General features: G+C 41.5%; 1 protein-coding gene across 4 annotated transcripts in view; it reads right to left on the reverse strand.

The window, feature by feature from the left end:
* The window catches only part of FILIP1 (filamin A interacting protein 1), a 214,126-nt gene that overhangs the window by 66,435 nt on the left and 130,456 nt on the right, over window positions 1–17,235 (reverse strand). For all 4 annotated transcript variants that reach the window (XM_043439716.1, XM_043439718.1, XM_043439715.1 and 1 more), the window contains exon 3: window positions 3,500–3,673. In XM_043439716.1, coding sequence (XP_043295651.1) covers window positions 3,500–3,673 — 174 coding nt within the window. The remainder of the gene's footprint in view (window positions 1–3,499; window positions 3,674–17,235) is intronic.

A 17,235-nucleotide genomic window follows, 5' to 3' on the forward strand; every position in this document is an offset into this window, starting at 1 on the left:
GTAGACAGACGCTTTGCCATCTGAGCCACCAGGGAAGCCCCCCTGAAATAAGGGGGCAGTAAGAAAAACCACTGATATGAGATGGGTTGCCTCGTTCTGGGCATTGTGAATGAAAAAAGCAAATGAGTTTAGAGGTTTTAAACATGCAGGTGGGAAGACCTCAGCATGTAGGTTGTCATCACTCAAACATCCCTAAACTTTGAAAAAAGAGAGATGTGTTTCAAGTGTCACTCACTGAGGGCAAGGATAGTACATGCAAACAGACTCCTCCACCCCACCCAAGGTCCACCATGCCCCATGATTATTAAACTCTTGATGGTGGCAGGCTCCGTCTGATGCCCACAGCTTCCGCCACGCTGACTGGCATCCTGTTGGAGCTAAAGATTTTCTCTATTCACCCTCCTTTCCTCAGACATCCCCGAAATCTCTGCTTCAGTCTTGGTAAGAGTAACATGAGTCTGCGTTATGCTGAGTCCTGAGGTCAAGAAATATCATTCCTCTTGGGATAAATTGACCTTGGAGCTGGGGCTTTTCTTGCATTTTTAATAACTTATGAATGTGAGATTAATACTATGGTAACTGCATGTGTCCTAATAATCTTTAGCCTCTTTGAATAAACAGAATAAAGGACTTCAGGATGTATTAATTCATCTTTGAAAATGCCTCAGATTAAGATCCCTCTGGCTAAGGCTAAGCAGAATAAGAATTTGGGAAGGAAAGAAACTGAAAGCTTAATTTCTTTGAAATTTTGCTTAAGAATTAAGAACTTTGATAGCTTAGAATTTAATATACAAGGAAGTTCTGGGGGATTTAATATTTGCTGCTTAATTTCTCCCCAGATATCTGGCAAGGGGGGGTGTCTACCATATTGGGTTCACTGCTTAACCTTTAGTGGGTTCTGCTTGCGACCCCATGGATTATAGCCTACCAGGCTCCTCCATCCATGGGATTCTCCAGGCAAGAATACTGGAGTGGGTTGCCATTTCCTTCTCCAGCTGGATGACCTAGTTGGGCCTAATTTGGTATGAAAGGTAGAATGAGCAGTGGCTTTTGGCTTCAGGTACAGCATGACTTCTGGGCTTCCCAGGTGGCCCTGGTGGTAAAGAACCCACCTGCTAATGCAGGAGACATAAGAGACACAGGTTCAATCCCTGGGTCGGGAAGGTTCCTATGAGGAGGGCATGGCAACCCTCTCCAGTATTCTTGCCTGGAGAATCCCATGGACAGAGGAACATGATGGGTTACAGTCCATCGGTTCACAAAGAGTCAGACAGGACTGAATTAACATGAATGCATGCAGTATACAGCATGACTTCTAGGAACAAGAGCTAGACTATCTGCTCATAGTCCCAGGAGGTAATGGAACAGTACCATATGAGATTCTTGCATCATGAACTTGGAAGCAACTCCCTTGCTCCTGAGTAGCAAGAACTTGATTATTAAGCCCAAAGGGTTAAGAAACCAAAAATCTATAAATGGTGGAAGGGAATCTTTTCTCCTTGCAGCATCCTGTTTCTCTCATTTTGCCAGTGTTGGGAAAAGTAGCTTCTGTTTTTCCCTCTTCCTCATCATTCACTCCTCCCCAGGGTAGAACAATGCTTCAGACTGTTGAGCGGGGAAGGAACCAAGAAGCATCATCATGTGGGCGGGAGGCACTGATTCTGGGTGTGCATGCTTTGAAGATCCCTTAGGGGTCATTCCAAGCTCTAACTTGGGAGAAAAGAATTAAGATGCCCAAATGATGCTCTTTATCCAAGCCGAGTTCTTCAATCCAGGTGGTTATAATAACAGTATAAAACTGATCCTTTCCCCTATGGTCTTTTACTCCTCACATCCCTCCGAGTTGGGAACTGATAAAGAGTGTGAGCAATTATCACCCTCAGCTCTCAGCAAATACTGATATTTGCTGAGTAGCTAGTATGTTCCAAAGCTATGTTAAAGTTTTCCAGTCATTGCTTCATTTAGTCCTCGCAAGTCTTTGAGACGTGCACCTGAGAGAAAACCGCAAAGCTTAAAGAGCTGAAGTGACCTGCACAAGCCATAGGCAGCTAATCACTGTGGGTTATCTCAGATGTGAAATTGGATCCAGCCAGTTGACTCTATCCTATCATAATATGCATGCTGCTAAGTCGCTTCAGGCGTGTCTGACTCTTTGTGACCCTAGGGACTATGGCCTGCCAGGCTCCTCTGCCCTTGGGATTCTCCAGGCAAGAATATGGAGTGGGTCACCATGCCCTCCTCCAGGGGATCTTCCTGACCCAGGGATCGAGCACATGTCTCTTATGTCTCCTGCATTGGCAGGTAGGTTCTTTACATCTGGCACGAACCAAGAAACCCATCCTATCATATAATTATCTCTTATTAAAGAAAAGATGAGAACAGAGATCCAGTTCATCCTTGCTGCAGAAATTAGAAAATTGTGGTGCCATCAATCTGTTGTGAATACTTTCTAAAGCAGATCTTTCTGAGATCTGTCAAACTGAGTTGCTGCAAAGGCTTGTCTTAAGTTAAATTACAACAGCTTGCTTCATACTTTAATTTCTGTGTTCATTATTCATTTATAATACAAATTTCACATCTATGATTTTTTTTACATGAATTCCAAAGGGCCAGTTTGGCTAGATCCATCAACTGGTTCCCTGATTCTGCATTCAAATTCAGCTTTGATGTGAGAGTATTTTTAACATGTACTATTATGAGTAATGAACAGCAATAGTTTCTAATACAATCTTGTATAAAATTAATTAAATATTGTCCTATTAGATTTCCTGCTCTAAACCTTCCATTGGGATTTTGTCTCAACTTTTATGTTTTAGCCACTCACATGAGACCATTTTAATTATGACCAAGTCTTTTATAAGATATCAAAATCAAGTGGCTTTATAACCATAAATATCAGTAATAAAAATCAATTTAGTTTTAGGCTACCAGTTTAATAATAATCTGAAAATGCAATGCTAAAACCCATAAACACCTCAAATTTTTACACATATCACCTCTTAGAGAAATAAGAGAATAAAAAACTGAAGAGCAAGTAAATATTATAACCACATGAGAAATATATTTTGGGCTTTAAGTATATTTAAGAAAATACTTCTACAATTCTTATCAGTGAACTGTATCCACAATAATTCATGAATTATTAAATTATACTTTAATTCTAGATTGAAAGTGAAAGTGTTAGTCACTCAGTCTTGTCCAACTCTGTAACCCCGTGGACTATATAACCCACCAGGCTCCTCTGTCCATGGTATTCTTCAGGCAAGAATACTGGAGTGTGTTGCCATTCCCTTCTGCAGGGGATCTTACCGACCCAGGGATCGAACTCAGGTCTCCTGCATTGCAGGCAGTTTCTTTACCATCTGAGCCACCAGGGAATAGGGCATCTTAAATAAATGTTTGCCTTTGAAAGGAAATGTTGAAGTGTGTCAAGATGGAAGGATGCGGAGAACTCCCTTTGAGTCTCCCAGCTCGGGGACGTGTGGGGGTGAGTTTTTACCTCTGAGATGGGTTTCTCGTACACATCTTCTCCTATGGACTTCTCCTGGGCCAGGATGGCGTCTCGGTGCAGGACCCGGAGTACTTTCTCTGGCTCCGCAGACCCGTAATGAGCCTCCAGAACCTCAGGCTTCGTTTTCTCCGTCTTCAGCATGTGGATCACATCTTCCCTGGCCTGTGATGGAAAGCACAACAAGGTCAGACAGTTGACAACGTGTATCCTTTGCCGGGCTCACAAAATCAACACGGAGTTTATTGAATACATCCCGCGGCTCGTCACGGTTATTGGCAAATCCACTGGATGCTTTTTATTCTTCGTCTTTTTTTTTTTTTTTTTACCAAAAGCAGATTGGCAAGCAGATACTCTGCTTCAGGTTGCTAGGAAGCAGGCAAGCAGAGAAAAGGGTTTGTGCTAATATTAACTGCATAAAAATTGCTGTAAGTGGCAATGATTCTGAGAAGGGGGAGGACTGCTCCTGGGGGTACTTAGCCCATTTCAGCGCACATGAGGTCAACGACAATGTAAAGTTTTCTATTTATGCCCTCAATGTAGTACTCAAATCTGGCTTAAAATAAAACCCTGCTCTCTCCCCTTCTGGTTCTTACTCCATATGTAATTAACAAAAACAGCCTTTATTAGTGATTTCCTGTTTCCCATCAAGTGATTCATCTTGCACAGTAACACATGGTTGGCAACTCACATGATGCTGGGCAGGGCTTCTCAATTTAATGTATTCCCACTTGAAGGTGAAAATACAAAAAGCATTTTGTATTGGGGTATAGTCAATTAACAATGTTGTAGTTTCAGGTGAACGGCAAAGAGACTCAGCCATACATAAACATGTATGTGAAATTTAACTCCTGTGATATCCAGACTGGCAATCAGAGGAGTCAGATTGGTGGAAATGGAGTTGTTCTTCTGGTATTTTTTAGCAAAACTTTAGTGTCTTGTTGATACTCTTGAGAAAAACCACATGATTATAGGCTTTCAGTCCCATTGACTATGGTCCCCATCACATAATACAAATATGTCTGAATATATTTCCTGCTGATGAGGACTGATGAACTTTGTAGCTATGATGGAACTGACACTAAACATACTCCTATTTGGTCGTATACTTGTTTTTCCAGTAAAGGTTATGGGTACAAAGTACCCTGACTTCATCCCAGCTTGTACCAAAGAACAAACTGGGGACAACATAATTTGACAGAGGAGGAGATTTTTTTCCCCTGTGTTATGCTAATGGTGGTTTTTTTTTTTAATGGTGGGTTTTAGATCATAAACCTGGCTCATTATCACAGCATTCTAAAGAAAGGAGCTAACTCTTATCTCTGAGACAGGACCCCTAGTATAAAGTTTGTCTTTCTTGAGATTTCTTACTTTTATTGCTTTTTCGTAGTCTCTGAATTCATCTAATTCCAAATGGCCAGAGATGAATTTATTACAGAAACGTCAATGGACTGGAATTTGCAGATTTTCCCCATGTTGTTTCTGCCACATATACATGTGCTCTTTCAAGACAAAAATGGAAAATATTAATTTTGAAGAAACCAGTGGTTTGGGATTAATGAGAAAGTATAAGTCAGAAAATAGTTTAATGGAAAGGCAATGTGTTTCCGTGCAGGGCAAAAGGACAAAGTACAGACCCAGCGTCAGGCTAGCTATACAGCGTTTTTTGCAAATTAGAAAGAGGTGCCGGCGTCTTCCAGGAGTCACAGCTCTGAGTCAGGGTGCAGCCTGCCTAGCGTGCAAAGTGGACTCCTGTGGTCCCTTGGCCAGGCACCCCTGTACGAGGCCCAGCTCCACATCTGTGTGTGGTGATCTTGTCCTGAAGGAGTCCAAGGTATGTCCATTGTTATCGGACAGTGTAAACAAAGAGCTTTACAACTGTAAATAGGTAGCTGTTTTAGTTTAAAAGTTTAAGCTATCTGGTTTAAAAATATGTAAATATTATTGGTATCTTTCTTTTTAACCAAACCTTTTGAATTCTCTTAGAAGAAAACAACTGATGTGAAACACCCATTTCTTCTCTCCCTAAAATATGTGCTTATGCTTGAACTGTATTGATTGTGATATACTACATGTACCACACATTTCATTCTGAGTTCATTACCCTAGACACCAATTACCAAAGGAAAAGAGGTTACAGTTATGTAACACTGTGCATTATATATTTAGAATCACATTATTCATCAGGAACTAAAAGCTTTTTAATTGCTATAATAATAATCATGAAAGGAATATACATGTTGCCTATAAATCGCTGCTATTTAAAATGGTTTAATATGGTAAATCAGTCATTCATAATTCACTGATTAAACCATGGTATCTGTTTCATCAGTTAAATAATGAAGATGTGATCACAATAAATATTTTTTATTACTTTAAACATGATTCAATAATTGAATCATGATTCAATTAAATAAAACCACTTTACATCTCTGCTTTGAGAGTCTTGTTAATTTTTGTAGAAAGGAATGAAATTCAAAGTGTGAGAAAGTTCCTGTTGTTGAACATTACTGTTTTCACATGGAAGTTTTACTGCAAGCAAGCAGTTAAAGTCTTAGGGTTCTGGGAAGCTGTTAAATAAACCACTGTATTTAAAGATGTAAAAAGACCCAGAGGGAGAAATACTTTGAAGAGGGTTTAAGAAAGGAGAGAGAAGGAGATCATAGGAAGAAGAGACAATGAAAACTTTTAGTTGACTTAGCCGTGATGATGGAGAATGAATAGGAGATTAGGGTATAAAAACAGACACAGAGGGATCCCATCCTCTCTTCCATCCTACAAGGTCACCCTTCCTACCAAGGGAGGCATACAGAGTCCAAGAACAAAGATGTCCCTGCAGAGTTGAAACCATACTGCAGGGAACAAGGGGTTGTCTCAATTGGCTGCATAAGGAGCTGATCCAAAACATTTGAGGGCAGCAGAGAGCCGCTCTGCAAAGCCCAAGTCCAACAGGTGAATGTGTGATTCATTGCACAAAGTGAAGGGTGTGTCTCTGGACTTTGGGGCCTCCCCAGTGGCTTAGCCTTAAAGAATCCACCTGCAAGTCAGGAGCCGCAGGAGGTGTGAGTTCGATCCCTGGGTCGGAAAGACCCCCTGGAGGAGGGTGTGGCAACCCACTCCAGTATTCTTGCCCCGAGAATCCCATGGACAGAAGAGCATGTGGAGTCCATTGGGTCGCAAAGAATTAGACAGGACTGAAGCGGCTCAGCGTGCACACACGCTCTGGACTTTGCTGTCAAAGTAGGGAGGGAGGCAACAGAATAAGACACAGGAGAGGTGGAGCCCACACAGGTGACATAGTTCAAAAGAGGACTGAATCCAGTCATCCCTTCAATAAATATTTGTGCACATTCAGTATTGGAGATATAATTGCTCTCAGAGGCATTGAAGTCTAGAGGGAAACCAGAAAAACAATTGAAAGATATTTACATTGTAACATGGTGAGCCTTAGGATGGAGGAGATAACAGAGGCTAAGAAGAATCTTTATGACTTGAATCTGAGCTGAGAGGAGGCTTCCTGCAGAAAGTGACATGAAATCTCTGGTGAGTACTTCAGCTGGAGAAAGAGGGGTAGAGCTAGGATAAGACCGTTCTTGGCGAAGGGAAGCCTGTAGGCAAAGGTCAAATGGAATAGATTTAGATGCCTGCGCTGGGGCCACAGGAGGCTGAAGTGATAAACAAGGGACAACTCATGAAAAGCCTGTAAACCAGAGAGTGAGTGTGCATTTTATCATGGAAGAGCAAGAAACCTTGGACTTTCTTTTTGTTTGTTTGTTTTGTTTTGGCTGATCTGGGTCTTCATTGCTGGGCCCAGGCTTTCTCTAGTTGCAGTGAAACTAGTCTAGAAACTAGACCACGGGGCTACTCTCTAGACGTGGTGCGCGGGCTTCTCACCACAGTGGCTGCTTTTGTTGCAGAACAGACTCTCGGTGCATGGGCTTCAGTAGCTGCAGCGTACAGGCTCAGTAACTGAGGCTCGCATGCCCTAGCGCGTGGGCTCAGTGGTTATGGCACATGGGCTTTGTTGCTGCTCAGCTTGTGGAATCTTCCCAGAGCAGGGATTGAACCCATGTCCCCTGCATTGGCAGGCAGATTCTTATCCCCTGGGCCGCCAGGAAAGTCTGAGCCTTGGAATTTCTAAGCAACAGAATTGTGACATGGTCAGATTGGTGTGTTAGAAAGGTCATTCACTGTGTTAAAAATGCCCAAATTCTGAGTCAGCATGTCTAATGGTGCGATCCAGGAACTGTAATTAAAGCAGAGCTGCACTTAGAAATCACTGTGTATGTGTGCTTGATCATGTTCAACTCTTTGTGACCCCCATGGACTAGAGCCCGCCAGAGTCCTTACTGTGTGCATGCGTGCTAAGTCGCTTAAGTCATGCCCAACTCTTTGGGACACTATGGACTGTAGCCTGCCAGGCTCCTCTGTCCCAGGGACTCTCCAGGCAAGAATACGGGAGCGGGTTGCCATGCCCTTCTCCAGGGGATCTTCCCAACCCAGGGATCGAACCTAAGTCTTTTTATATCTCCTGCATTGGCAGACAGCTTCTTTACCACTAGCCCCACCTAGAAAGGTTCCTCACTACTTTAGGCCAATTCAACACCAAAAGCACTTAAAATATCCGCTATGTTAGTTCAAGGCCCCCAGCAGGACCATCTGATTCCCAAGGATGTGCTTGCCCCAGAGGTTTTTCCTGTCTCATTAGGTCTTCAGTTCCATTGATCTTCTTCACCAGGGAATCATGGCCACTTCAGACCACCAGCATAAACCAGGAGAGTTGCAGGGAACTGGTGAAAGTCTTTGCTACCTCTGTGCAAATGAGGGTGACCAACTCTCTCATTTTGCCTGGGACTCAGAAGAACAAAATCCCACATAGCTGGACTTTGGCAAATCAGGACAGTCCCAGGCAAATTGGGATAAATTGATTATCCAAGGGCAAACAGGGAGTGGACAGGAGACTGGATATTCCAAAATGTTCCTACATCTTATAGGGCAGCCGTGATGGACTTACTCTACTCAAGAACTGAATTTCACAGACAGTGTTTCCAAAACTCAGCTTTCTTTAAAAGCAAAATTCCATTGTTGATGACTGTGCCTAGTGACAACTTTAACTATGTTTTAAACTTGTGGGATTTTTTAATCTTTGGGAAAATCCATAATGAGTAAGAGACAATGTTTAGTGTTTATGCCCATGTGACAAAGCCATTCCGCACTTCTAAATGGGTACGTGTCTAACTCTGGGAGGATGGGGAATCAAGATGAGCCGTTGAACTTCAAATTCAACAGGGTGCCTCCTCTTGAAGCTCTCAGATTAGTTAAAGACTTGGGGTGGGTGGTAAGTAGTTTAAAACTTTGAGAACATTGATACAATATTAATATTGACTTGAATGTTTAGGGCAAAACAGAAGACTTAGAAAACATTTGCTTGAAGTGAACTAGCTTGGGACAGTTTCTTAGATGGTGCCACTATGATCCCCAGCATGACGGTCCACTTACTTAAGTTGAGAGGGATCACAGCCAGGTGGGAAGTTTGAGATGCCTGCTCCTAACTGCCGACATTGCACACCTCAACCAAGACATTCCCTGCTAATAGCGGTTGACCTTGAGTGGGGGATATATTTTGAGGACAGAATAAATTTATTTCTATGTTTTGGAAGAACCAGAATGTCACAGTTTTTAAAAACTATCACTTTTTCATATATTTAATTAGCTACCTAAATATGAATATGAATATCACTGCATTGAGCTAAAGGACCCTAGGAAAGATGGCCCTGGAAGACTAACATATACCATTCTGTAAATACTTTCCCATTCTGGGAACTCAACTCAATGTTCTGTATCTATTTAAATAAGGTAATTTATTAGTTTACTTGGCCTACTTGTTTCCTAGGTTGTGAGCTGCTTTGAGGTCAGGGACTATGTCTACAATGTCTACTAAAAGAGTGCCTACCCGCATGATAGCGACTCAGTAAATATTTGTTAAAATAAAGAAAATTAAAACTAATTGATGTGAAGTCAGAGAGGTATAAACTGACACTGAAAAGTTCAGAACAACCTTAACTAGCCTTGTTTAAAAGATCTAAACAATTGCATTTTTCAACTTGTGCTCTTCCATCTGACATTCTTGTCTGTAGTTTAGGAGTCACTTTCTTCTTCTGAAGTTTATTCCAAAAAGAAAATATGTAAACTGAATAAGGAAAAACAGTACATTCCACTAGAATGTTACTACAGGAAACAAACTATCTTTAAATCTCATACAAGTTGAATTATACTGTTCTCTCTAGTTAGGTAAAATGGAATATTATAAATGTATTGGAAGAATAAAGGCTATGTAATTTATGATAGTATTAGCTATCACTATAGAAATTAGTGATTTTTTTCCTTTTTTTTCCCCCATTTTTTTCCCCATTTTTTTTTCCTCCTCAATGTTAGAAAGCAAAGGTAACATAATTAGTGCCACAACAACACACAAGAAGATTCAGATATAGTTAAAGGGCCATCAGGACTAAAAATGTGTCAAGTTTTTCTCTAGAAATTTCTATAACTCTATGGTTAATAGTAGCGTAAAAGTCTCTATACAGCTTGTTCATTAAAGATCATTTCTTTGTAGCACTTCAGCTGAACTATCCAAAAAAAAAAAGCTTTTATTAAATATCACTCAAGATGGAGGAGACATACGTATACCTATGGCTTATCCATGTTGATGTATGACAGAAACCAACACAATATTGTGATTATCCTTCAATTAAAAATAAACACATTAAGAAAAAAGAAATATCACAAGCAGAACTTCCCTGGTGATCCAGTGGTTAAGAATCCATTTGCCAATTGAGGAGACACGGGTTCAAGCCCTGGTCCAGTAAGATTCCACGTGCCTCGGGGCAGCGCAGCCTGTGTGCCATAACGACTGAGCACGCTCCGGAGCCCGAGCTCCGCAGTAAGAGAAGCCACTGCAATGAGAAGCCTGCAGCCACATCAGGGTAGCCCCTGCTCACCACAACTAGAAAAAGCCCACGCCCAGCAACAAAGGCCTAGTGTGGCCAAAAGTAAAATTATGTTTTAAAATCACAAGCAGATGCTATTTTCATATTAAAACTTGCTTTTATTAATACCATGATAGTTTGAATTTTTTAAAAGGAAAATTCCTCAAAATCCTAATGATTTTTTTTTTTTTTTTGCAGAAATAGAAGAATCCATTCTAAAGTGCATATGGAATTTCAAGAGACAACAAATATCCAAAGGGATGGCCAAAGAGCCAGTCTTGAAAAAGAACAAAATTCAGGTCTCATACTTTCTAATTTCAAAACTTACTACAAAGCTACAGCAATCCAAACATCATGATACTGGCATAAATACAGACAGTTAGACAAGTAGAACAGAAAAGAGATCCCAGAAATAAAACCTTGTATATATAGTCACATGATTTTTAGTAAGACTGTCAAGGCCATTCAACGGAAAAAGGATAGTCTTTTCAACAAATGATGCTGGGAAAACTGGATATCTAGCATGAAGATGGACCCTTACCTTATACAAAAATTAACTCAAAACAAATCAAAAACCTGAATGGAGAGCTAAAACTCCTAGAAGAAAACATAGGGGAAAAACTTCATGATATTGGATTTGGCAATGATTTCTTGGATAGGACACCAAAAGCACAAGCAATAAAAGAAAAAATAGATAAATTGAACGATATCAAAATTTAAAACTTCTGTGTATCAAAGAACAGAATTGACAGAAAAGCAATCCACAGGATGGGAGAAATTATTTGCATATCATATGTTTGAATGGATTAATATCCAGAATATATAAAGAATTGCTATAACTCAACAACAACAAAAAAAACACTTTACAATGGCCAAAGGACCTAAATAGACATGATTTTTTTTAATTTTATTGAAGTATAGTTGAGGTACAATATAAGTTACAGGTATAAAATATAGTGATTCACACATTTTTTAAGGTTATACTTCATTTATAGTTATATAAAATATTGGCTATATTCCCTATGTCGTACAATATATCCTTGTAGTTTATACCTAATAGTTTGCACCTTTTAATCCCATGCCCTTATGTTACCCCACTACCCTTCCTTCCCCTCACTGGTAACCACTAGTTTGTTCTACATGGATGTGAATCTGCTGCTTTTTTGTTGTTGTTATATTCACTAGTTCGTTGTATTTTTTCAATTCCACACATAAGTGATATCACACAATATTTTTGTCTTTCTCTGCCTGACTTCTTTCACTAGCATAATGCCCTTCAGGTCCATCCGTGGAGTTACAAAATTTAGGGTTTTTTTATGGCTCTGTGTGTGTGTATGTATGTATATGGGCTCAGTCGTGTCCAACTCTTTGCAACCCTATAGACTATAGCAGTCAGGCTCTTCTTTCCATGGAATTTTCCAGGCAAGGATAGTGAGTGGATTGCTGTTTCCTACTCCAGGAGATCTTCACAATTTTGGAATTGAACCCAAGTCTCTTTATATCTCCTGCATTGGCAGGCAGATTCTTTACCACTGAGCCACCTGGGAAACCCTTTGCCACATCTTTTTTATCCATTCATCAACCTAAGTGTTGATGGACAGTTAGGTTGCTTCCATATCTTAGAAATCATAAATAATGTTGCTGTGAATGTTGGGGTGCATGTATCTTTTTGAATTAGCTTTTTTTTCCCCCAGATACACACATGGGGTCGCAAAAGAGTCAGACATCACTTAGCAACTAGTTAACAACAACACAAACCTAAATAGGTATTTCTAAGGTATACAAATGGCCAGCAAGAACATGAAAGGACACTCAATAATGCTTATCATAGAAGTCAAAACCACAGGGAGATACCACTTCACGCCTATTTGGATGGCTATCATCAAAAACAGTAACAAGTATCAAAAAGGGTGTAGAGAAATTGGAATCCTGTACACTGTAAAATGATTTAGGTACAATGGAAAACAGTATGGCAGTTTTTCAAAAAATTACAAATAAATTATCATATTATCCAGTAATTCCAATTCTGGGCATATACCCCAAAGAATTGAAAGCAGGAACACTTACATTTATAGTAGCATTATTCACAATAGCCAAAAGGTGGAAACAACCCAAGTATTCATTGACAGATGAATGGATAAACAATGTGGTCAGTCAGTCAGCCAGTTCAGTCGCTCAGTCATGTCCGACTCTTTGCAACCCCACAAACTGCAGCACGCCAGGCCTCCCTGTCCATCACCAACTCCTGAAGTTTATTCAAACTCATGTCCATCAAGTCAGTGATGCCATCCAGCCATTTCATCCTCTGTTGTCCCCTTCTCCTCCTAACTTCAATCTTTCCCAGCATCAGGGTCTTTTCAAATGAGTCAGTTTTTCTCACCAGTTGGTCAAAGTATTGAAGTTTCAGTTTCAACATCAGTCCTTCCAATGAACATTCAGGACTGATTTCCTTTAGGATGGACTGGTTGGATCTCCTTGCAGTCCAAGGGACTCTCAAGAGTTTTCTCCAACACCACAGTTCAAAAACATCAATTCTTCAGTGCTCAGCTTTCTTTATAGTTCAACTCTCACATCCATACATAACTACTGGAAAAACCATAGCTTTGACTAGATGGACCTTTGTTGGCAAAGTAATGTCTCTGATTTTTAATATGCTGTCTAGGTTGGTCATAACAATGTGGTATATACATACAAAGGCTTTCCTGGTGGCTCAAATGGTAAAGAATCTGCCTGCAAGGCAAGAAACCCAGGTTCAATCCCTGGGTCAGGAAGATCCCTTGGAGAAGGGCAGGGCAACTCACTCCAGTATTCTTGCCTGGAGAATTCCATGGACAGAGGAACCTGGTGGGCTACAGTGCAGAGGGTCACAAAGAGTCGGATATGATTGAGTGATGAACACACACATATACATAAAATGCAGTTACTCATCCTTTTTTAAAAAAGGAAATTCTGACACATGCTCCAACATGGATGAACCTTGAAGACACTATGCCAAATGAAATAAGCTAGTCACAAAAGGACACATACTATATGATTCCATTTATATGAGGTACTTAGAAAAGTCAAATTCATAGAGACAGAAAGTGGAGGTGGTTGGCAGGGGCAGTGGGGAAGGAGGATAGACAGTGGTTGTTCAGTGGGAACAGAGTTCCGGGTTTGGAAGATGAGAAACATTCTGCAGATGGATGTATGGTGGTGATAATACAAAAGGTGAATGCATTTAATGCTGATGAATTGTACACTTAAAAATGGTTACAATGGTAAATTTTATGTATATTTTGCCACAGATTTAAAAACATCTGAAGTACCACTTTGTTATCCCTCAAAAAATGCAAATAAGAAGATACAAATCACCCTCAATCCTTTATGTAGAGAATACCACTTTTTTTGAATAAAAAGGTAAAATTCCATGTAATAAATTGTAAAAGTACAGTCATATTTTCCTTGTGGTTACCTAGCTGAACATCATAGTCATCCATGGATTTAAACATTTTCATGACTTGTGTGGTTTTTATTTCTTTTTTACCCACATTGGGATATTAATAGCAAGACAGCTGCTATGTCCCAGATTAGAAATTAGATAAGGCCACAGGTTCCCCCCTGCGGCGCTGTGATTCTGTAGTGTATAATTTCTTTAAATTCTGAAAGACTTCAGACTTTTGGTACTGTGCTAATAAAGACCCTGGGCAGAGACCTTAAACGGCCCACCCCTATGTGTAATCAGGTCCCGGAGAAGGGCCCAGCTTTCTGTGAGCCCGTTGAGAAGCCGAGTTCCATACCACGTGGGCGAAGTGATTGCTGAGGCACAGCTGCGTGGTGATTTTCTCACTGTGGTTATTTATCCAGCTCCGTGAATTTCACCCTCTCAACGTAAACCAGCTAGAGGAGACCCAGGACTGACAGGGCATCTGTAGCAGACCTGACACCAGACGTCTTTTTACAGACTCCTCTTGTCCAACGCCGCTGTTTGTTTATGTAAATTTTGTTCACCTCCCCACTTTATCCTATGATTGTCTCCTCCACAGATGGCCTCTCCAAGAATTTCTCAAGCTTGAGTGAAATCTCTCTATGTAATCTTGTCTGGAGGATTGACTGGCAGGGCTATTTGCAGGAGGGACCGAGGCTCTTCCTGGGAAAGAGCTCATCCCCGGGGGGAGGAAGGGCGCCATTTTGGTCGAAGGACAATGGGGCAGGGTCAGAGGGCAAGGGTCAGTCTGAGTGCAGCCCAGCGCCTGTCCCTCCAACGCGCCTCCCAGCTCAGCCCCCTCGACCGACGCCTCGGTCCCAGGGTGAAGGACTGCCATGAAAGAACCCAGTAAGAACTAGAGGAGGGTATTAGAATGCAGCAGTAAGCGGGAAAGGCGGGCAGGGGCAGCCCCTCTCTGTCGGGCATCCTGCTCCCAGGATGGACGCATGGGCCGAACCCCCTCCAAGAAGACATCAACTGACAAGACGCGGAGGAGAGCGCCCTGGATTGCAGACAGCCGTGCCGGCTGTACCTTCAGAACAGCAGGCCTCACCGCAGGAGGCTGGAGGGGGAAGAGCAGGGGCAAAGGTCAAATGGTAGCCCAGAGCAGGGTGTGCAACGCGTGTGGGCCACCCTCTGAGGACTCCCTTGCACTGGGGAGAAACCTAAAGGGCCTGGCACCCCCACAGAGCAGGTGGGGGCGGGGGCAGGAGAGGGAAAAGATAGTTTCTTTGATCTTATTTTTATCCTCCCACTGGTGAGGGCTGGGAGATACAAGTAATACTCTTTCAAAGAGAAAATATTGCCAGTCAGCAAGATAAGGCCATATCGCTTAGATAAAATTTATAGGGGTGGTTTGTTTGAATCGTATAACACGAAATTCCTTTGGATTTGTTGTGCCTTTTGAGTTATTCATTTCAGCCTCTGACTTAAGTGAATTCTATGTTGATGGCATTTGACCAAATTAGAACAACTAGAGTTTCAGTTTTTGAACAAAAACACAAGAAAATCTTAGCCATTATGAACCTACAGGGCATGAAGTAACTCAAAAATACTTAAAAAAACAGAGATTTTTCCATTGTAGGGGTTTGGGAGTAGGATGAACTCCCAAAGTGAATTCATTTAGAATTCAAATGAATTATGAAGGCTCTCTTCTCTTAAAGAGAATATAATATGCATAAGTTAATGTCTTTTTGAGAACTTGGAATGGTCATTCTAAGTATCAGCTCTTTGGATGTACTGAAGATGTTTATTGTTATATGCTTTCTTAACCCACTTGTTTTTTTTGTCTTCATCTTTAAACAAATTGCTGATGGTAACTTACAGCTAATTTTTTCTCCTACTCAAGAGAAGCAGTGCAGTGAAAACAGTATGCAGTTGGGTCTCTTGAGTTGGGCTTCCCTTGTGGCTCAGCTGGTAAAGAATCCACCTGCAATGTGGGAGACCTGGGTTCAATCCCTGGGTTGGGAAGATCCCTGGAGAAGGGAAAGGCTACCCACTCCAGTATTCTGTCCTAGAGAATTCCTTGGACTGTATAGTACATGCGGTCGCAAAGAGGCGGACACGACTGAGCAACTTTAACTTGCACCCTTGAGTTAGAAACATACATCAGCCCTGCTGCTAGTGTGACCTTGAATGAGTGAGTTACCTTCTCTGAACTCAGTTTCTTCATCTGTAAAATGGGCACAGCAGTAGTTCCTTTACAGATTTTACTTGAGCTGATGTATAAAAGGACCTGGCAAATGTTAGCTACCCTGCCTTTTGTGACCCAGTCACACTGTGGCTCTGCTAATGTGCCCTTCAGCCAGTTAGCACTGAGCTTCATCTTCCCCATCTGTAAGAAATTGAAATATATGTGACGTGATTAATATGGTGCCTGGAGTACTGTGGCTGCCCAACAAAGGGCAACTTCCTCTTTTTTCTTTTCTCACAGGACTAGACTGATGTGGAACAGCTGGATCTACTGAGCAACACAGTCAAAAGCCTTTCTACAGGGCCTTCCCTGATGGTCCAGCAGCTAAGAATCCGCCTTACACTGCGGAGGACACAGGTTCGAACCCTAGTCAGGGAACTAAGACCCCCACCTGCCTCAAGGCAAGTAAGCCCACAAAGTACAGCTAGAGAAGCCCCTGGGCCGCAGCTAGAGAAAGCCGTATGCCACAACGAAGACCCAGCACAGCAAAAAAAAAAGAAAGCCTTTCCACAAACTGCACCAGTTAGTCAAAGCCTAAGGCAGTTCTCCTCGTCCCTATGGTTGTCTGTCTCCTGTGACTCCCCAAACCACCCGTAACAATCCTGTGATTCCCAGGCCTCTGGCTTCCCAGACACTGGCAGCCCCCATGCCTCCGGACCTCCCGCACAATTTGTTGGTGATTTGAAGGAGCAGCTTCCTGTCTAATTCAAGAATCTGGACTCCACGGTTTATGCTAGAGTCTGCAGTTTCTTCATCACCCGAGTCAAAAGTTTATACTGCAGCAGAAATGACTTGACAGTTTTTCCTAAACTTTTCTGGGTATTCTATTTAAAACCTGGCATCAATAAGAAACAATGTCAAACAGCACATCTTGTGCTAGGACTCAGGCTGGAAGCAGGCATTGCCTCTAAATGAAGGTGCAGCCGAAATCAGGCAAAGAAGTGAAAAAAATAGAAATGTTAATTCCTTATATTGCATCTTTGGTGTTTAATAAAATTCCTATGAGTTCCTAGTTGGAAAGTCCTTTTTTTTTTAAAGAAAGGAGATCCCTGAAAAAGTCACAGTATCTGTTTGTGATTGG

The sequence above is a fragment of the Cervus canadensis genome, chromosome 20 (genome assembly GCF_019320065.1).
Source record: "Cervus canadensis isolate Bull #8, Minnesota chromosome 20, ASM1932006v1, whole genome shotgun sequence".
Lineage (NCBI taxonomy): Eukaryota > Metazoa > Chordata > Mammalia > Artiodactyla > Cervidae > Cervus > Cervus canadensis.